Source organism: Plecotus auritus, assembly GCF_963455305.1.
Source record: "Plecotus auritus genome assembly, chromosome: 13".
Classification (NCBI taxonomy): Eukaryota; Metazoa; Chordata; class Mammalia; order Chiroptera; family Vespertilionidae; genus Plecotus; species Plecotus auritus.
In genome coordinates this window covers 19,516,796-19,534,553 of record NC_137779.1, presented here as the reverse complement: position 1 = coordinate 19,534,553, position 17,758 = coordinate 19,516,796, and the positions used below count along the sequence as shown (strand labels likewise).

The window sequence follows — 17,758 nt, the reverse complement described above, 5'->3', positions numbered from 1 at the left end:
TCCTGAGTGATGTACTCTGATTTCTTGCATATACTAACATGACATTTTGTTTTCTTTTTCTTTGTAGGTAACTTGTTTTTTTTCTGTCTGTAAGGCTTTGGGGTTTTTTTATTTTTTATTCTTAGTTATGTATATTTTGTTTTCAGTTCTTCATCTTGCAGCTCAGTGACTTTAAATCTACAGATTCTAGTATTCGTGTCAAGAAATTTTTGTTATCTATTATTTCATTATTAGCTCTTTTCTCTGTGTCATAATTTTCTCCTTGTAGAACCTATTTGTTATAGGCATATTAAGTCTCCTTCATCTGTTTTTTTATTTCATGCTGTATTTCTCTTTACATTTTTATTTTGTGATTTGAAGCATTTTTTGCACTTCCTCTGTGGGCCACTAATTCTGTGTTCTTTAATCTTCCACATTCAGTTTGAGTAAATAATTAACTTTAAGGGTTCCTAAGCATATATATAGATATAAACTGGCATGTAACATTTATATACAGTTAGTCTCCCCTTATTCCATGGGGGATATGTTCCAAGACGCCCAGTGGATGCCTGAAACTGTGCACAGTATCAAGTTCTATATGTAATATGTTTTTTCCTACACAACGTATCTTTTCACTTAAAGAAAGCACGTGGCTTCTCTTTGGCATATCCAGATTGCCATCATCACCAGTCTTGTGCTTTGCGGCCATTAGTAAGTACAATAAGGTGACTTGAATACAAATGCTGCCATACCAGGACAGTCCATCTGATAACGAGAGGGTTACTAAGCGACTAACGGGTGGTGGGGGGTGCGTCTTCAGCATGGAGACTCCGGACAAAGGGGTGATTCACAACCCCGATGGGACAGACTGTGATGGTGCGAGATTTCATCACGCTATTCAGAATGGTGTGCAATTGAAAACTTACGAATTGTTTATTTCTGGAATTTTCCATGTAATATTTTTGGACTACAGTTGCCCATGGGTAACTGAAACTGCAGAAAGTAAAACAACAAATGAGGGGGCACAACTGTAATAATAAATTAAGGTGATTGTCTTTCTTATTCAGCTTTATTCATTTAGTGCACATGTTCTGTTTATTCTGACTTTGCAGAATTTAGCTGCTAAGTAAATATCTATTCTTCTCTGCCTCCTTCCCTTGTCTTACAGTGTTTTCTTTTATATGTATACTAGAGGCCCAGTGCAGGAAATTCGTGCATGGGTAGGATCCCTAGTGGCTGCCAACTGCGGGCCGGGGCCTTCCTTCATTTTACACCGCCCCCTGATAGTCAGTGCACGTCATAGCGAGCGATCCAACTCCCGGTAGGTCGAACTCCCGAGGGGACACTTTGTATATTAGGCTTTTATATATATAGGTTGATTTCAGAGAGGAAGGGAGAGAGGGAGAGAGAGAGAGAAAGTCAAAGATGAGAATCACCGATTGGCTGCCTCCTGCACACGCCCTACTGAGATCGAGCCTGCAACCCAGGCATATGCCCCGACTGGGAATTGAACCACGACCTCCTGGTTCATAGGTCGATGCTCAACCATTGAGCCACACCCACTGGGCTACAATGTTTTCTTTCATCGTCGCATGATGCATATAGCTTCTGCCTTGCTTCTCTTAGGTACAGACACCCACAAGCCCTAGTCCTTCTACTTGGTTGTTAAGTTTCTTTCCAGGTGATTTCCCAGGCTTTATTAATTCCGTGGGGGCAGAGCTCGCCTTTGTTGTGGAGAGAAGTGGGAGTGTAACCTTGAACCTTTGGTTTCTCAGTCAGTGTGCCCCCACTTGCTTTTTGTCTTCCAGAAGCTTATCAAGATCTCTGGCTGGCCGATCCCATGCATGCCTTTCTGCTGAAGATTTGCTTTCATTAGCTTACCGACTTTCCAGAAAGTGGGCGAAGGAGAGATCTGTTCCTCTGCGTGTATGCGGACTTGATGGCAAGTCTACTGGAGTTTTTTCGTGGCTCAGAGAGGGAACTTTCGTCTTGGTATCTGTTCCCTAGGCCAGTGGTCCTTAGAGATGGGGTTGGCTTGTTTCAATGTCTTCTCCAGGCTGGAAAGTGGGATATTCCAGGAGAAAACGGCCTATCCCATCGGAGTGACTGAGATGCGTTCACGTGTTTCAATTTTTCTATCTGCAAAACAGGGCTAATGGTAGTGGATCAGACAGAAACCATTTAGAAGATCTAACAGAAGGAGAGGTGCCATTTTTAAGAGCAACAAAAAAGATAGAATAATCAAAAGTCAACTTAATAAGGAACTCTAAGACCTATATAAAAATCTAAAACATTACTAAATGTTTTGAACAAATGAAAACTGTACCTTGTTCATTGCTGGGAATATTCAACATCATGAAAATGTCAATTTATTCTAAATTTAATGTGCTAATAAGAATGCTTTTAAAAAACCTAGATAGATTGATCTAGAAATAAATTGATCTTGACTTAATAACTTAGGCAAGAAACCTTTTCAGGAAAATATAAAAAGCAAGTATTGCCCTGGCCAGTGTGGCTCAGTTGGTTGGGTGTTGTCCTGGGCATTGAAATGTTGCTAGTCCATTCCTAGTTGAGGCACCTGCTCAGATTGTGGGCTTGATCACCAGTAGGGGGCGTGCAGGAGGCAGCCAGTTGATGTTCTGCTTGCACATTAAAGTTTCTCTCTCTCCCTCTCTCTTCCTCTCTCTAAAAATCAATAAAAAATCTTAAAAAAAAAGCAAGGATGGTGGATATGACTAGTGCAATCAGATATTATACTTAGAAAGCCTCAATAATTAAAACCTTGTGGTATTGTCATGAATAGTAGGCATAATGGGGTAGAATGGAAAGCTTAGAAATATACTCAAATAGACATGGTAAAGATGCCTTCTCAAAAACCAATGGGATAGAATGTACTAGTCAATAAATACTTTGTGGGAAACTGGATGCGCATCTGTAGAAAATAAAATTGGAGTTCTACCTCATACCAAGGATAAATTCCAAATGATCAAAGATATAAGTATATTAAATGAAACCATAATTTTTTTTAAAAGAAAATATGGGAAAATTTAAAAAATTATTTTGGATCAGAGTAGGCATTTTTGAACTATGATTTAAAATGCAAACCAATAAAAGAAAGGGTTGTGAAATTCAGCTATATTAAATATAAAACATATGTATTATAAAAAAAAATGAGCAAGGACAAATGATATCCTGGAAAAACACACAGATAAAGAACTAATCTCTTTAATATATCTATAAAGAACTAAAAGTAGATTTTAAAAAGGCTAACCAGTAGAAAAATGGGCTAATGTATGAAAATAATTTTTCATTGATGAGAATTCTCAGATATACTTGTGCATGTGTAGTAGTGACATATTTACAATCTTATTGTAGCATTGATTGTAATACCAAAGGCTTGGAAATAATTCAAATATTATTCAGTAGGGGACTGGTTAAGTCATGGAATATCTATTTAGGGAAAACAACAAGGAAGCTCTTTATATACTAACTAGAAGCCTGGTGCATACACGGGGGTGGGGGAGAGGATCCCTCAGCCTGGCCTGTGCCTTCTTGCAGTTGGACTCCTCGGGGGATGTCCACCTGCCTGCTCGCTGCTCCTTACTGCTCAGCTCGCTGCTCCTTAGCGCTGCCGTGGGGGCCAGAGAGGCTCCCGCCACCGCCGCTGCGCTTGCCAGCCATGAGCCCGGCTTCTGGCTGAGCGGTGCTCCCCCTGTGGGAGCGCACTGACCATCAGGGTGCAGCTCCTGCTTTGAGCGTCTGCCCCCTGGTGGTCAGTGTGCGTCATAGCGACTGGTCATTCCACCGTTTGGTCGATTTGCATATTAGGCTTTTATTATATAGGATGTGGGAAGTTTTCCAAGGTATATTAGAAAACTATGCAACAGTGTGTACACATACTTTTTATGTGAAAGGTAGGGTGGCAATGGAGTAATAAAACTTCCTTTTTTTTTTTTTTTTTTTTACACAGAGTAACATATTTACACATTGCTTTATATTTTGTTTTGTGTGGATATATTTTTTAATATATATGAACAATCTCTCTATATATGTGTTTATATATACAGACATAGTTAATTGCACTTTGCTGATACTGTTTTTTTACAAATTGAAGGTAAGACCCTCTGTCAGCAAAAAGATTATGACTCACTGAAGGTTCAGGTGATGGTTAGCATTTTTTAGCAATAAAGTTTTTTGTGCTTTTTTGTTACCAATTATCACCTGAGGATATTTTTCCCCATTGAATTTTAGAGGGAGTGGCAGGGAGGCGGGGTGGGGGAAGAGAGAGGGAGAGAGAGAGGGGGGGGAGAGAAGGGGAGTGAGAGAGAGAAGAAGATCATTGTGAGAGAGACACATTGATTGGGCTGGGGATCAAACCTGCCATCCTTCAGTGTTCTGGCTGAAGCTCTAACCACTTAGCATACCTGTCAGGACAGCAATAAATTTTTAAAATCAAGTTATGCACATTTTTTTAGACATAATGCTATTGTGCAACCCAGTAGACTACAGCATAATGTAAATGTAGCTTTTATATGTATTGGGAAACAAAAAATATGTGTGGCTCAATTTATGAAATGACAATTAATGAAACTATAATTAATCACTTTAAGGGTTAAATAAGTCCATAATTTAAAGAGAACAAGAATCAAATAAGTAGATATTAAGTGTTTATGGTGTTGATTCATTGTTACATGACCCAATGCATATAAACAATTTTTATACCTTTTAAAATAATGTGTAACATTTGCCAATAAACTGTTATTTAGATATAATTTGCATATCATAGTCCACAAATCATAAGCATATATTGCTTGAAGAATTTATATAGGTGTATATACCCAGGTAACACAACGCAGTCAAGATATAAATTATTTCCAGCACCTCTCAAGACCCTTGCCTCTCCTAGTCAGCACCTCTCCCAAAGGTACATTATTCTGACTTCTGTCACAATAGATTATTTTTGTTTGTCTTTGAACTTAATGTAAATAAAATTATACAGTAGGTACTCTTTTTTTTTCAGCTTTATTGAGATATGATTAACATATTACATTGTGTAGGTTTAAAGCTAAACAATGAGATGTGTTTCTTAATTTCCAAATATTTGGGAGAATTTGTAGTCATCTTTTTTGTAGTAATTGACTTTTAGTGTAATTCTATAATGGTCACAAATCACTTCATTCATAATTTAAATTCTTTGTTGAGATTTACTTTATTGTCTACGTATGGTCTCTTGATAAATGTTTCAGATGTACCTGAAAAGAACGCATATTCTGTAGTTGGGTTTAATGTTCCGTGGTAGTTCAGGTTGGAATACTGGTTTCAAATGTTCTGTATACTTAGTACACTTTTTCTGTCTGATTATTCTGTCATTTACTGAGAAATGTTTATTAAGATCTGCAGTTGTAATTGCGGGTTTATCTCTTTTCCTTTTAGTTCTTTCAGATTTGCTTTATGTATTTTAAAGCTGTGTTATGTGTCACATACAGATTTTATTGTATCACCCTGTTCATTTGACACATTATTGTGAAATGTGTTTTCTTAATCTATTTTAATGGACTTTTTTTTTAGTCCACTTACTTGTTTTGGAGGTATAATTCACATACTAAAATTCGTTCTTTTAAATTCCACAATTAAATGGTTTTTAATATATTCACAAAGTTATACAACTGCCACCATTATCTCATTATGAACATTCCAGAAAGAAATCTCCTATTCATTAGTAGTAGTTCTCCCATATCCTCCTACCCCGAGTCCCTGGCAACCACCAATATACTTTCTGTCTCTATGGTTTTGGCTAATCTGGACGTTTTGTTTATATGGAATCAAATAATATGTGGCCTTTTGTGTCTGACTTCTTTCATTTAGCAAAAGGCTTTTACTATTCATCCATGCGGTGACATGAATCAGCACTTCATTCTTTGTTTTAATAGCTGGATAATTTTATTGTATGGACCTGGTAGATTTTGTTTCTTCATTTCTCAGTTGATGGACACTTTGGTGGTTCAGACTTTTTGTCTATTATGAATAATGTTGGTGTGAATATCTATGGACAAGTTCTTGGTGGATATATGTTTTTATTTCTCTTGGTTAAATACCTAGGAATGGAATTGCTGGATCATACGGTATTTGTATTTTGTGAAACTGCCAAACTGTTTTCTTCAGTGGCTGGGACATTTAAATTTCTACGAGCAATGAGTGAGGGTTCCAGTTTCTCCACATGCTTGCTTACTAGTGCATTCAATTTAAAAACTACAACAATGTACTGGGATTGAAGTTTACCATCTTGATTTTTTTAAATTTACCTTTTTCATTCTTTGTGACTTGATTCTTTCCTGCTTTCTTTTGGATTAATCAAGAATGTTTTATTTTTCAAATTTTTCTCCTCTATCAGATATTTAGTTATACATTTATTTATTATTCTTTTAGTGGTTACCATAGAGATTGCAACTTTTATCTTTGACTTATTGCATTCTCTAAGATTGGACTAATTTCACTTTTCAAAAAATAGAGGACTCTTAAACTGTGTGCATGTACATTTCCAAGCCTCTGTGCTTTATGTTTATTATAAACTTCCGAGGATATTATTTTTGTGTGTGCATTAGTTTTATTGCTAATATTTACTTAAATTTCCTCACATTTTGTTCTTTATTACACTCTTTGTTCATTTCTGTAGTTCTGGGGTCAGTTTCTTTGGGTGGGAATAATGCTCCTTTTATTTTCCAGTTCTTCTGGTGGGAAATTCTTTCATCTTTTATTTGAAAATAACTTATTTTACATGATTTTACAAGAGGAGAGTTCTAGGCTGGCAGTATTTTTCCTTTTATTAAGTTGAAGATTTACTTCATTATCTTCTCATTTCCATTGAAATGTCTTCTTGCATTGTTATTATTGCTTCTTTGAAGTCAACTTGTATTTTTTAAAGATTTAAAAAAAATATTTCTACTAGACACCCGATCCACGAAGATTCGTGCAATAATGGGCCTTCCTTCCCCTGGCTGCCGGCACCGTTGCTCTGGCTGGAGCCGCCCTTTCGCTTCAGCCCAGAGCTGCCTTTCCGCCTTCCCACACTGCCCAGAGGCCTGGAGCGGCTGGGGCGGTGAGGAATGCCTGCGTTGTCACCATGGCAACAACGCAAGTGTCGGGCCCTCGGCGCCTGTGTATGCAAATTAACCCACCATCATTGTTGGGTTAATTTGCATACTCACTCCTGATTGGCTGGCGTGTGTCGCAAAGGTATGATCAATTTGCATTTTACTCTTTTATTAGTGTAGAATGATTTCAGAGCAGAAGGGAGAGGGAGAGAGAGTTAGAAACATCAATGATGAGAGAGAATCAGTGATTGGCTGCCTCCTGCACACCCCCAACTAGGGATTGAGCCCGCAACCCAGGCATGTGCCCCTGACTGTGATCGAACCTGGGACCACACTGGGGACTCTTGAGTCCGAAGGTCGATGCTCTATCCAGTGAGCCAGAACAGCTAGGGCTCAACTTGTCTGTTATTCTCTAGCTGTTTTTAAGAATATCTTCATTTTGTTTTATTTTTTAAATAGATGCTTTTTAAAAATCCTGCTTGAGGACTTCTTCAATCTGTAGTTGGATGACTTTCATCAGTTTTGAAAAGTTTTCGGTCATTATTTTTCAAATATTGCTTTTGTCCCTTTCTCTTTTATTATATTTCTTACCTCTGAGTTGCTAGTTTTAGACATATTTGAGACCTTTTACCAAGTCTCTTGTGTTTTATGCTATTTTGTGTATTTCTGTTCCTATTGTCTTTGTTCTTCAGTGTAGAACCATCTGCTAGTTCACTAATCCTCTCTTTAGCCCTGTCCATTGTTCTGTTAAACCCATCCATTGAGTTCTTAATTTGAGATATTTTATTTTTAGGATGAACATTTTTTTTGTTTTTCATAATTATAATTTTCTTTTGAAGTACTTTATCTTTTCATCTATTTTATTGTAGACATACTTTTCTCTGAACACATTAATTATAAATATTTTTAACAGCTTGATACTGAATTCTTCTTACCAGTTGTGTCTCTCTCTTCTACCCATGCCTTGTACTAGTGATTGCTTGTGATTTAGATCATCTTGGATATTCCTGTCTTTCCGTAGAGTTTAGGCTAGCAGTGGGTTGCCACGAGACCTTAGTTTTTTGATGGATTCAAGAAAAGTTATGATTTCATAGATTATCTGTCTTGTTGTTAGGCTGGGAGTGCTGCTTTTTACAGCTTTCTACATCATAACCAGAAGCCAGAAATCCGTCATAGCCATTTTTAAGTCCCTTTCTGGTAATTCTAAAATTCGAATCAAACGTGACTCTTTCTCTGTTTTTACTGCGCTTTTTCAAAAATGTGTTCATTTGTTCTTGTTTTCTTAAAGCTTGCCTTATAATGTTTATTGGCTACCAGACAAGGTGGATGAAAAATTTGCAAGGGGTCTGTAGAATGTTATTTCCTCTGAAGAGAGTTAGTTTTTCTCCTACAGCTCTGATCATGGTTTGGGGCTTGCTTTGAGCTTTTCTGTTGCTGTTTTGTCCTTAGTCCTCAGGCATGGCTTTATGGCCTCCCAGTTGAGAGTCCTGGCCTTTTTGTTTTGTTTGTTTTTTTCAGTGCCCCTCTGTTCTGGGTAGTGCTTGCTTGCCAACCTCCATTTCCTCAGCACGGCGAGCCTGTGAAATGTCTGCTGGGCCTATTAGTTACCCAGCAGCTGTTTTTTGATAGGTTTCTTGGCATCTTGTCCGACATACTTACAAGCTGGGAAATCAGTTAACAATTTGAGGGGAATTTCCATGTCTATTTTTGGACTCTTCCTCTACAGGTCTTTGAGGGGTGGCATTTTTTACCCTGAATCCCCATCTACTTTGGCGACCCCAGCATCCAACCTCTGCCTCTTCAGCCTAGTTACACTGTAAGAGTATCATTGGCTTTTAGTTTCAATCATTGATTTGTATGGTCTGTTATACAAAAAGAATGATTAAGTATGGAATTTGCTTCATGGGTTTTCTTCTCTCAAAGAATGTAGTCCCAGATAGTCTATTTGTATTGATTGCTTTCTTGTGCCTTTAGGCAAGAAGCTTTATATGTTTTGTCTAATATTCATAGTTATTCTCATTGAGAATGTTAATTTAATACACTGTCCTCCATAAATTGGGGGGAAAAAGTACTGTATCTGTCCCTTCATCCTGAAATTTTACTAATGCTTAGCACAGTTCTATAAATATTGACCACTGTTGCAAATCTTTTCAAGGTACCAACTATGTTGAACTGATAAAAATCAGTCCTTATATAATAACTAGAGGCCTGGTACATGAAAATTCATGCACTGGAGGGGGGATCCCTCAGCCTGGCCTGCCCCCTCTCACAGTCCGGGAGCCCTCAGGGGTGGGAGGCGACACCCCCATCACACCTCTGCTGCTGCCACTGCCGGAAGCTCAAGCCTTGGCTGGCCCTGGTTACCTGAACCTTGGGTGGTCCTGGGCAGCTGGGCACCTGCCGTTCAAGGCTTGCCTGCACCTCGGGCAGGGCCTGGGCGGATGGGGGGCTGAGGGGACTGGGGGATTCCGGAGGCAAGCACGCAGCGGGGCTGAGGGGACCGGTCACTGCCATCTTGTGGCTGTGGGTGCCGCCATCTTTGAGGGCAGAGCAGTCAATTAGCATATTCCCTCTTTATTAGATAGGATTATCACAGATCATAAAGGTTAACTAATTAAAGACCTTAGTTTTATCTCCTGTAATAAAAGCAGGTGTTTGGTACATCAGGAAAGACTTCTGAAAACTCGAGTAGAAATAGAGGAACAATACCAGCCACCAAAGCTCATTTAGTTAAACTTCAAATTTCACATAATTTTCTGTTCTTTGAATTGTAGTCATTGAAAAGTTTTTATAGAAGCATAAATTCTTATCAGAGTCTCTCATGTTTTGATCTCTAGGAAGATGAAGTCCTCGGTACATTCTGAAGAGGATGATTTTGTTCCAGAACTACACAGAAACGTCCACCCCCGAGAGCGGCCCGATTGGGAGGAAACGCTGAGCGCAATGGTAAAGCAGTGTTATGAACGTGGATGCACGCATTTTTAAAAATACATTTTTATCGATTTCAGAGAGGGAGGGGGAGAGATAGAAACGTCAGTGATGAGAGAGAATCATTGATTGGTTGCCTCCTGCACACCCCCTACTAGGGATCAAGCCCACAACCTGGGCATATACCCTTGACTGGAATGGAACCCAGGACCCTTTGTTCTGCAGGCTGATGCTCTATCCACTGAGCCAAACCGGCTAGGGCAAATAATTATTAAACAAAGAGTGAAATAAAATTGGAAATGCAGCTCTTCCTGAAATAGATATTTTGCAATTAGTTTATATATTTATGGATAAATATCACTTACTGCTGGAATGGATGCATGCATATTTTCCTTACATAAGAAAGAGGAGCTGAAGAAGCATTACTTACAGAAAATGTGTTGCTGTTATTGCTTTGTTCTTTTATTGAGCAAACTAGAGGCCCAGCACGCAAAATCGTGCAAGACCCAGAGTCCCGCCATGCCGTGGGACCCAGAGTCCCTCCTGCCACGGGACCCAGAGTCCCTCCCATCACCACCACGGGACCCAGAGTCCCTCCCGCCACGGCCGCAGGACCCAGAGTCCCTCCCGCCACCGCTGCCAGGAGACCCAGAGTCCCTCCCGCCACAGCCGTGGGACCCAGAGTCCCTTCCGCCACCGCTGCCAGGAGACCCAGAGTCCCTCCCGCCACAGCCGTGGGACCCAGAGTCCCTTCCGCCACCGCTGCCAGGAGACCCAGAGTCCCTCCCGCCACGGCCGTGGGACCCAGAGTCCCTTCCGCCACCGCTGCCAGGAGACCCAGAGTCCCTCCCGCCACGGCCGTGGGACCCAGAGTCCCTTCCACCACCGCTGCCAGGAGACCCAGAGTCCCTCCCGCCACGGCCGTGGGACCCAGAGTCCCTCCCGCCACCACTGCCAGGGGACCCAGAGTCCCTCCCGCCATCTCCGCGGGACCCATCAATGCACCTCCTGGTGACCGGTTGTTGGGTGGTTCTGGCGTTCTGGCCACTGGCTTTTTATAATATAGATAATTTATTCCAGGCACTGGTTTAGACTCTAACCCTGAACAAAACACACACATTTCCTGCCTTCATGGAGCTTAGATTTTAACGGGGTGGGAGGAAATGCAATTAATTAATATGTAAGCTGTCAAGTGGTGGTATGTGCTATTGTAGAAAATGAGTGCCGAGTAGCAGGGTTCCGGAGAGCAGGGCAGTGTGAAAGGATAGTTGCTAACTAGTTATGCAGGGTGGGCACAGACGGCCTCTGGGCGGTGACTTCTCTGGAACAGATCATTTCAGGCAGTGGAAGAACAAGTTAAAGTGTGGGGCAGAGGATTAAAAAGCATTGGAACAGACCCCCCCAAAGAGGACATGTGGCTGGAATTGAGCCGGGGGCAAGTGGAAGGAGATGAGGTCAGAGAAGGGGGTTGGGTGGGTGGAGAGCAGTCGTATGGCTGATGTTTCTTGTAGTCTATCTGAAGGTCTTTGGTTTTTTATGCTGAGGGGGCGAGGGACACCACTGGAGGATTTTTTGGCTGAAAAGTAACATAATGTGGCTTAAAATTTTAAAGGGAGTCTCTGGCTGCTGTGGATAGGCTAAATGGGGAGGTGAAAGAGGAAATAAGGAGACCAGTTAGAAGATTACTGTAATAGAGGAACGATAATGATCGCTTGAACCAGGATTGTAGATACGATGAAAAATGGTTAGATTCTGGATATAGTTTTACAGATAAAGCCAACCGTTTTGGCTGATGAATGGGATACAGAGAGTGAGATAAAGAGAAGTCAAGGGTGACTTCAAGTGTTTTTGGCCTGATCAGCCTGAAGAATGGAGTTGACATTCACTGAGATGCTGGAAAAGCAGTTTGTGTTGGGGATTAGGTGGAATCTAATGCAGTACTGTTTTCCACATAAATTTAAAATGCCCATTTAATCTATTGTAACATTACATAATTCCGGTCTCTGAATCAGAACAATGAAATCTTTCTGTGGAAAGTAACATTTTATTTCATTGTAATTAAAAGTTAGTGTTTCTCATCATGAGAATTGAATGTGAATGTTCGTCTGTCAATGCAGATCAGTAATGAGATTTTACACATTTCATTTTTGAAAATGCCTTTTCACTCAGATACGTACTGCCAAATACTGACATCTGTTTGTGAGCATATGATTTTAATTGAGCGTATTCATTGCTTAGAAGGCATTTCCAGAATTCTATTAGATTTTTTTGTTTAATATTTGCCTTTTAGCATAACATTGCAAACTTCCACTTGAAGGTTAGAAGGAAGCGCCTCAGTTGCACAGTTAAGTGGATTTTGCAGTATGGAAATTTACTTTGCATTTGTATCGTATTCTGAAAAAGCCTGCTGGAAGTGTAGTTTGAGTTTGGAAAATATATGCACTGCAAGTTGATATGGTGATGGAGATCTCTGATCTTGGTTTCATGTTTGGAAGTATGTATAGCAGCTCATGATTACTTGCCTTTCTGACAGTATTATCCCAGTAAATTTTGCCTTGTAATTTTAGGTAGAATTTATTAAGAAATAGCACCAAATGTGCAGCAAAAACTAATTACAAAGGCCATTTAGTGTTCAGTAACAGAGGTTGAAAGGATGTCCAGTCCTTCTCTGCTCCACACGTTTTTTGCCAAAATCAGTTTCAATGCATCTTAGTAGATTCCACTTCAGGTTGTACTGGACTAATGTTTGCTGAGTTTATTTGAGAATGTTGTCCCCTGTAGTTTCCCCATGCAGCCTGTTCATAGGAGCTAATTCTTGAGCCACTTTAAACTTGGCATTGACTCCTCTGCCATTGAGCAATATTGGCTACGTTTGTTGACTCATCAAGAGTCAAGGAAAGCCAATTGCAGTCATTTGCCTTTTTTTTTTTTTTTAAATATACTATTGATTTTGCTCCCAATAACCTCAACTCTTCAAACAGCCATTCTGACCAAAAGGCTAATAGGCTTAAGCTGTTTGTTTTCTCTGGATACATTTCTTTGGCAGCTGCAGTCAAATACGATTTAATGGGTTCACCACTGGTAAGTAAGTGATAAATGACTTTCCTTGTTGGCTAACCAATGAGCTACCTGGAAATTTACTTTGGATGCTATCTTGTTTCTGTTTTTGTGAAGAAGTCCTGTGTGGTGATAATAACCTTTTAGAATTTTTGAATTTTTGACATCATGGCTTTCCTGGTAGTTGAGAATATTGTGATTAGTGCAGAGTTTGGTAATATTGGTGTATATTCTATCTTTCAGCACAGCTGTGGTGTCACTGGGTAATAAGCACAATGTTCTACCATCTGATTTGCTAACAAAACCCATACTCTTCTCTGCCTTAAAAGCGTGACATTCAAAGTCCACTTGTCTTCGCTTATTTTTACATGATCTGTATGAAGTGGTAGTTTTAAAAATGTGGTATGGGTGATACCTGTGGAACTTGAAATGCTGTTGAATTATAATTCAACTAGAGGCCCGATGCATGAAATTCGTGCAAGGGGCTCGGCCCTCGCAGCCGCGGCGGCTTGCCTCAGCCCTCGCAGCCCCGGCTTCGACCAGAAGGACATCCCGAAGGTCGTTTGGCTGTCTGGTCTAATTAGCATATTATGCTTTTATTATTATAGAGACTGCAGTTTATGGTGTGTTGACCGGCAGTGTGGATTGATGAGAGTGCCACACAAGGTCTCTCGCAGCTACTCAGCCCTGTCATTGTAACATGAGAGCAGCCACAGATAATACATTAATGAGTGTAGCTGTGTCCCAATAAAATGTTATTTCTGGACACTGATATTTGAATGTCATGTAATTTTCACATGTCATTAGATAATCATACTTCCTTTGATCCTCCTGCCCCCAACATTAAAAAAATGTAGAAAACACTTTTAGCTTATGGGCTACACAAAAGCAGGCAGTGGGTGGGTTGGCCCTGGATTCTTGGCCCCTGCCTTGTTATATAATTATAACTTAAGAGGTAAGACTTTCTTAAACCTTTCAGACAGAAAACAGTTTTATTTTACTTCTCACATGTTATTCATATCTCTCTTGTAATACTTACTCTCATCCTAGTTGGCTAGTCATATCTCTATTGTAATACCTACTCTCATCCTAGTTGGCTGTTTTCCTTACCAATATTGTGAGATCTCTGAGAAGGCATAGGCATCATTTTATATTCACCTTACTGAAGGATGAAGTTTAGAAGAGAATATAAGCATGACTCTCAAGACAAATATAAAATGAACACATACCAAAGGTATTTAACTCATTGATTAATGAAGGAATCAGTCAAGTGTTACAACTAGTTCCAAGGAGAATTCGATGTTACAGACCCATCATGTTAAAACTGGTGCAGAGGGATGCAAGACTGCAAAACTGTTCAGTTCCACTGGGCACAGTTTGCATTTTTATGGACAGGACTTATTTGTGCTATGAGTTTTCTACAAGTTCACTTTTCTGAGGAGGTGTAAAATAGGCAAACAAAGCAAGCCCCACACCCCTGTGGAATCAGGTTATCCCTGGAGGTGCCAGCATTCCACTGAAAGAATATTCAGTAATCTCTGCTATTTTTAAATCTTCCACATTTCCCCCCTACAATTCTTATAACCTCCCCCAAACCTACATTGAATTTATTGAATGGGAAGAAAGGTGTAATCTGTTACTATATGGTGGTTTGTATTAAAATGTCACATGCTGCATACATAGAAAGCTAATGAATTACCCTTTTTGGAGTCCACATTGATTTGTTTATGGAAATTACCGATTATATCAGACTAGAGGCCCGATGCATGAAATTCGTGCAAGAGAAGGCCTTCCTTCCCCCTGCTGCCGGCTTCCCTCTGGCACCTGGGACCCGGGCTTCCCTCACAGCCCTGGCTTTGTCCGAAAGGTTGTCTGGAAGGACGTCTGGTCAGCATATTACACGTTTATTATTATAGATGTGGTAGCACCTTATTGTGTTATTATTTTGGTATTCTAATTTTTTCATGTGTATGTTTTGTTTTGTTTTTAAATTCCCATTAAAAAAGATCCTCCAGTGAGGATTAACAATCAATGACATGTCTTTCAGTGTTCAGGTTTTTCATCTCCTTAGTTAAGTTTATTTCTAGATGTTTTATTCTTTTTGCTGTAATTATAAATGGGATTGTTTTGTTAATTTCTCTTTCTGATGGTTTGTTATTTGCATTGAGAAGCACAACTGATTTTTGTATAATGATTTTGTATCCTGCGACTTTGAATTCATTTATTGGTACTCACAGTTCTTCGGTGGTGCCTTTAGGGTTTTCTGTATGTCACCTGCAAATAGTGACAGTTTTATTTCTTCCTTTCCAAACTGGATGCCTTTTTTCCCCTTCTTGCCTAATTGCTCTGGCTGGGACTATGTTGAATAGCCATGGTGGGAGAGAGGAGGCATCTTTGTCTTGTTCCTGATTTTGGAAGAGAAGCTTTCATGTTGGAGTATGATGTGAGCTGTGGGCTTACCATATATGGCTTTATTATGTTGAAGTGCTCTCCCTCTATGTTTACTTTATTGAGAGCTTTCATGGTAAATGTTGAATTTTGTCAAATGCTTTCGCTGCATGCATTGAGATGATCATAAGATGTGTGTAACTCGTTTTGTGAATGTGGTGTACCACATCGATTGATTTGTGGATGTTGAGCTATTTTTGAATTTCTGCATTAAATTCCACTTGATCATGGTGTATTTCAATGTATTGTTGAATTTAGTTTGCTGATATTTTGTTGAGGATTTTTCATCAGTGTTTATCAGGGATATTGGCTTGTAATTTTTGCGTGTGTGTGTGGCTTCATTGTCTGGTTTGGTAGCAGGGTAATGTTAGCCTCATAAAATAAGTTTAGAAGTTTTCTTTCTTTTATTTTTTGGAAGAGTTTGAGAAGGATTGCTATTAACTTTTCTTTAAATGTCTGGAAGAATTTATCAATGAAGCCATCTGGTCCTGGAGTTTTTTTTTGTTGGGAGGCTTTTGATTACTGATCGTCCCCTTTTTAGTATTTGGTCTGTTGTAAATAGTCATTTTAAAACAAAACAGAAAGAACAAATGATAAAATAAGACTCTCTCCTTTTTTGATGTACGGTTCATGATTTATTTATTACTCTTCATCAACTTGTAACAAAATAATGAGTTATCTTAAGAAATCAAAAAGAGCTTTAAAAAATGAAGAGTAAAATATTTATTTGCAATGTTTTAATAATAAATTATATAGTAAGTAAACATTAGAATCTTAAAAAATAAAAGATACAAAAAGAAAGTAAGAGGAAATCTCTCACCAGTTTTCAATATTTTAACTAAAACCACTTTAATCATACTTCTTAGTGTTTCTTCATTTTATTTTTAGTATCCATCATTTCAGTATTCTCAGAATATATCTTGTTATTTCTCAAATTTCTTTTGTTAGGAACAGTTTCTCACTTGTTATCTTTTCTACCATTAAAATTAACGTGTTCAAGGCTCAGGGCTAAAGTGGGTCTTGTTTTGTAGCAAATGAAATGGTTATTAATCAAATAAAATCAGTGGTCTTGGCTCAAAATGATCTCATATGCTAACAACTGGGGTCATGAAAAATGAAGTGTAAATTTTGTACTTCCAAAATACTGAAAAATTTAAAAGATACAAAGTTAGTTCTTGGAGTTGTCAACACTGTGTGTGTGTGTGTGTGTGTGTGTGTGTGTGTGTGTGTGTGTGTGTGTGATGAACGATGCTCTCCCCTTCCTTCCTTCCTGTCCCTCTTCCTCTCTCATAAACACGTATATGTGCATAAGCATGTGCTCTCTCATGCATTCTCTCTCTCTCTCTCTCTCTCTCTCTCTCTTTCTCTCTCTCCCACACACACTCACAAACAAGGGTGGGCTCTTTTCCTCTGTCTCTCTTTCCATGTCCCTAGCCCTGTAAGAATTCATTTCCCAGCTGTAGGTCCTGTGGAAGCCAGGAGCTATAGATCTTCACTAAATCTCATCTTTCTTCCCCCTCAATGAGCTTCTTTTTAACTTTACAGATTATGTTAATAACACTAACTTTATTTCAGTCACCCAGCTTTAAGACCTTGTGGTTTGTTATAAATGAAATGGTTTTAATTCATTTTCCTTAAAAGCCAAAGCTCTTCCTCACTTGATCATTTTGCTCCAGTTACATTGACCTTTTTGCTACTTATTTCTGGACTACGCCAAGCGTTCGCTGCTCCGGCGCCTTTGTGTTTGTGGTCTTTTTTTTCTGAAAGTGCGGTCCCTACTGGGGATTGAGCCCACAACCCAGGCATGTGCCCTTGACCCGAATCAAACCTGGGACCCTTCGGTCTGCAGGCCGAGGCTCTATCCACTGAGCTGCGTTGGTGGTATAGTGGTGAGCATAGCTGCCTTCCAATGAAAAATTCTTAATAAGCAAAGCTTGCTCCCTCTCTTCCTTCCATTCCCTCTTTACAATCAAGTGCTGCCTTCACTCACCGTCGTAGATGAAATAATAACCGTGCTCTCCTTGTCCTTCTTATGTTTCTTTAGTTTTCTCCACAGTGTTTGGAAATTCTGAATATTTGTATGAAAATTGTCTTTCTTTCCCATGAGATTGTAAGCTCCTTGAGTTCAGGGACTTTGTCACTAATGTTTACCGTTTTGTCACTTGTGCCTGGCATAGTAACTTCTCAGTAAATATTTTTTGAATGAATGAAATTGTCCTTCTCTGGACAAATTGAACCAGTTGTTTTTTCCGTGA

General features: G+C 39.4%; 1 protein-coding gene across 2 annotated transcripts in view; it reads left to right on the top strand.

The window, feature by feature from the left end:
- The window catches only part of ARHGAP32 (Rho GTPase activating protein 32), a 194,294-nt gene that overhangs the window by 82,875 nt on the left and 93,661 nt on the right, over nucleotides 1-17,758 (top strand). For both annotated transcript variants that reach the window (XM_080649766.1, XM_080649765.1), the window contains exon 2: nucleotides 9,908-10,016. In XM_080649766.1, the coding sequence (XP_080505892.1) occupies nucleotides 9,912-10,016 (105 nt within the window). In that variant the 5' untranslated portion in view covers nucleotides 9,908-9,911. The remainder of the gene's footprint in view (nucleotides 1-9,907; nucleotides 10,017-17,758) is intronic.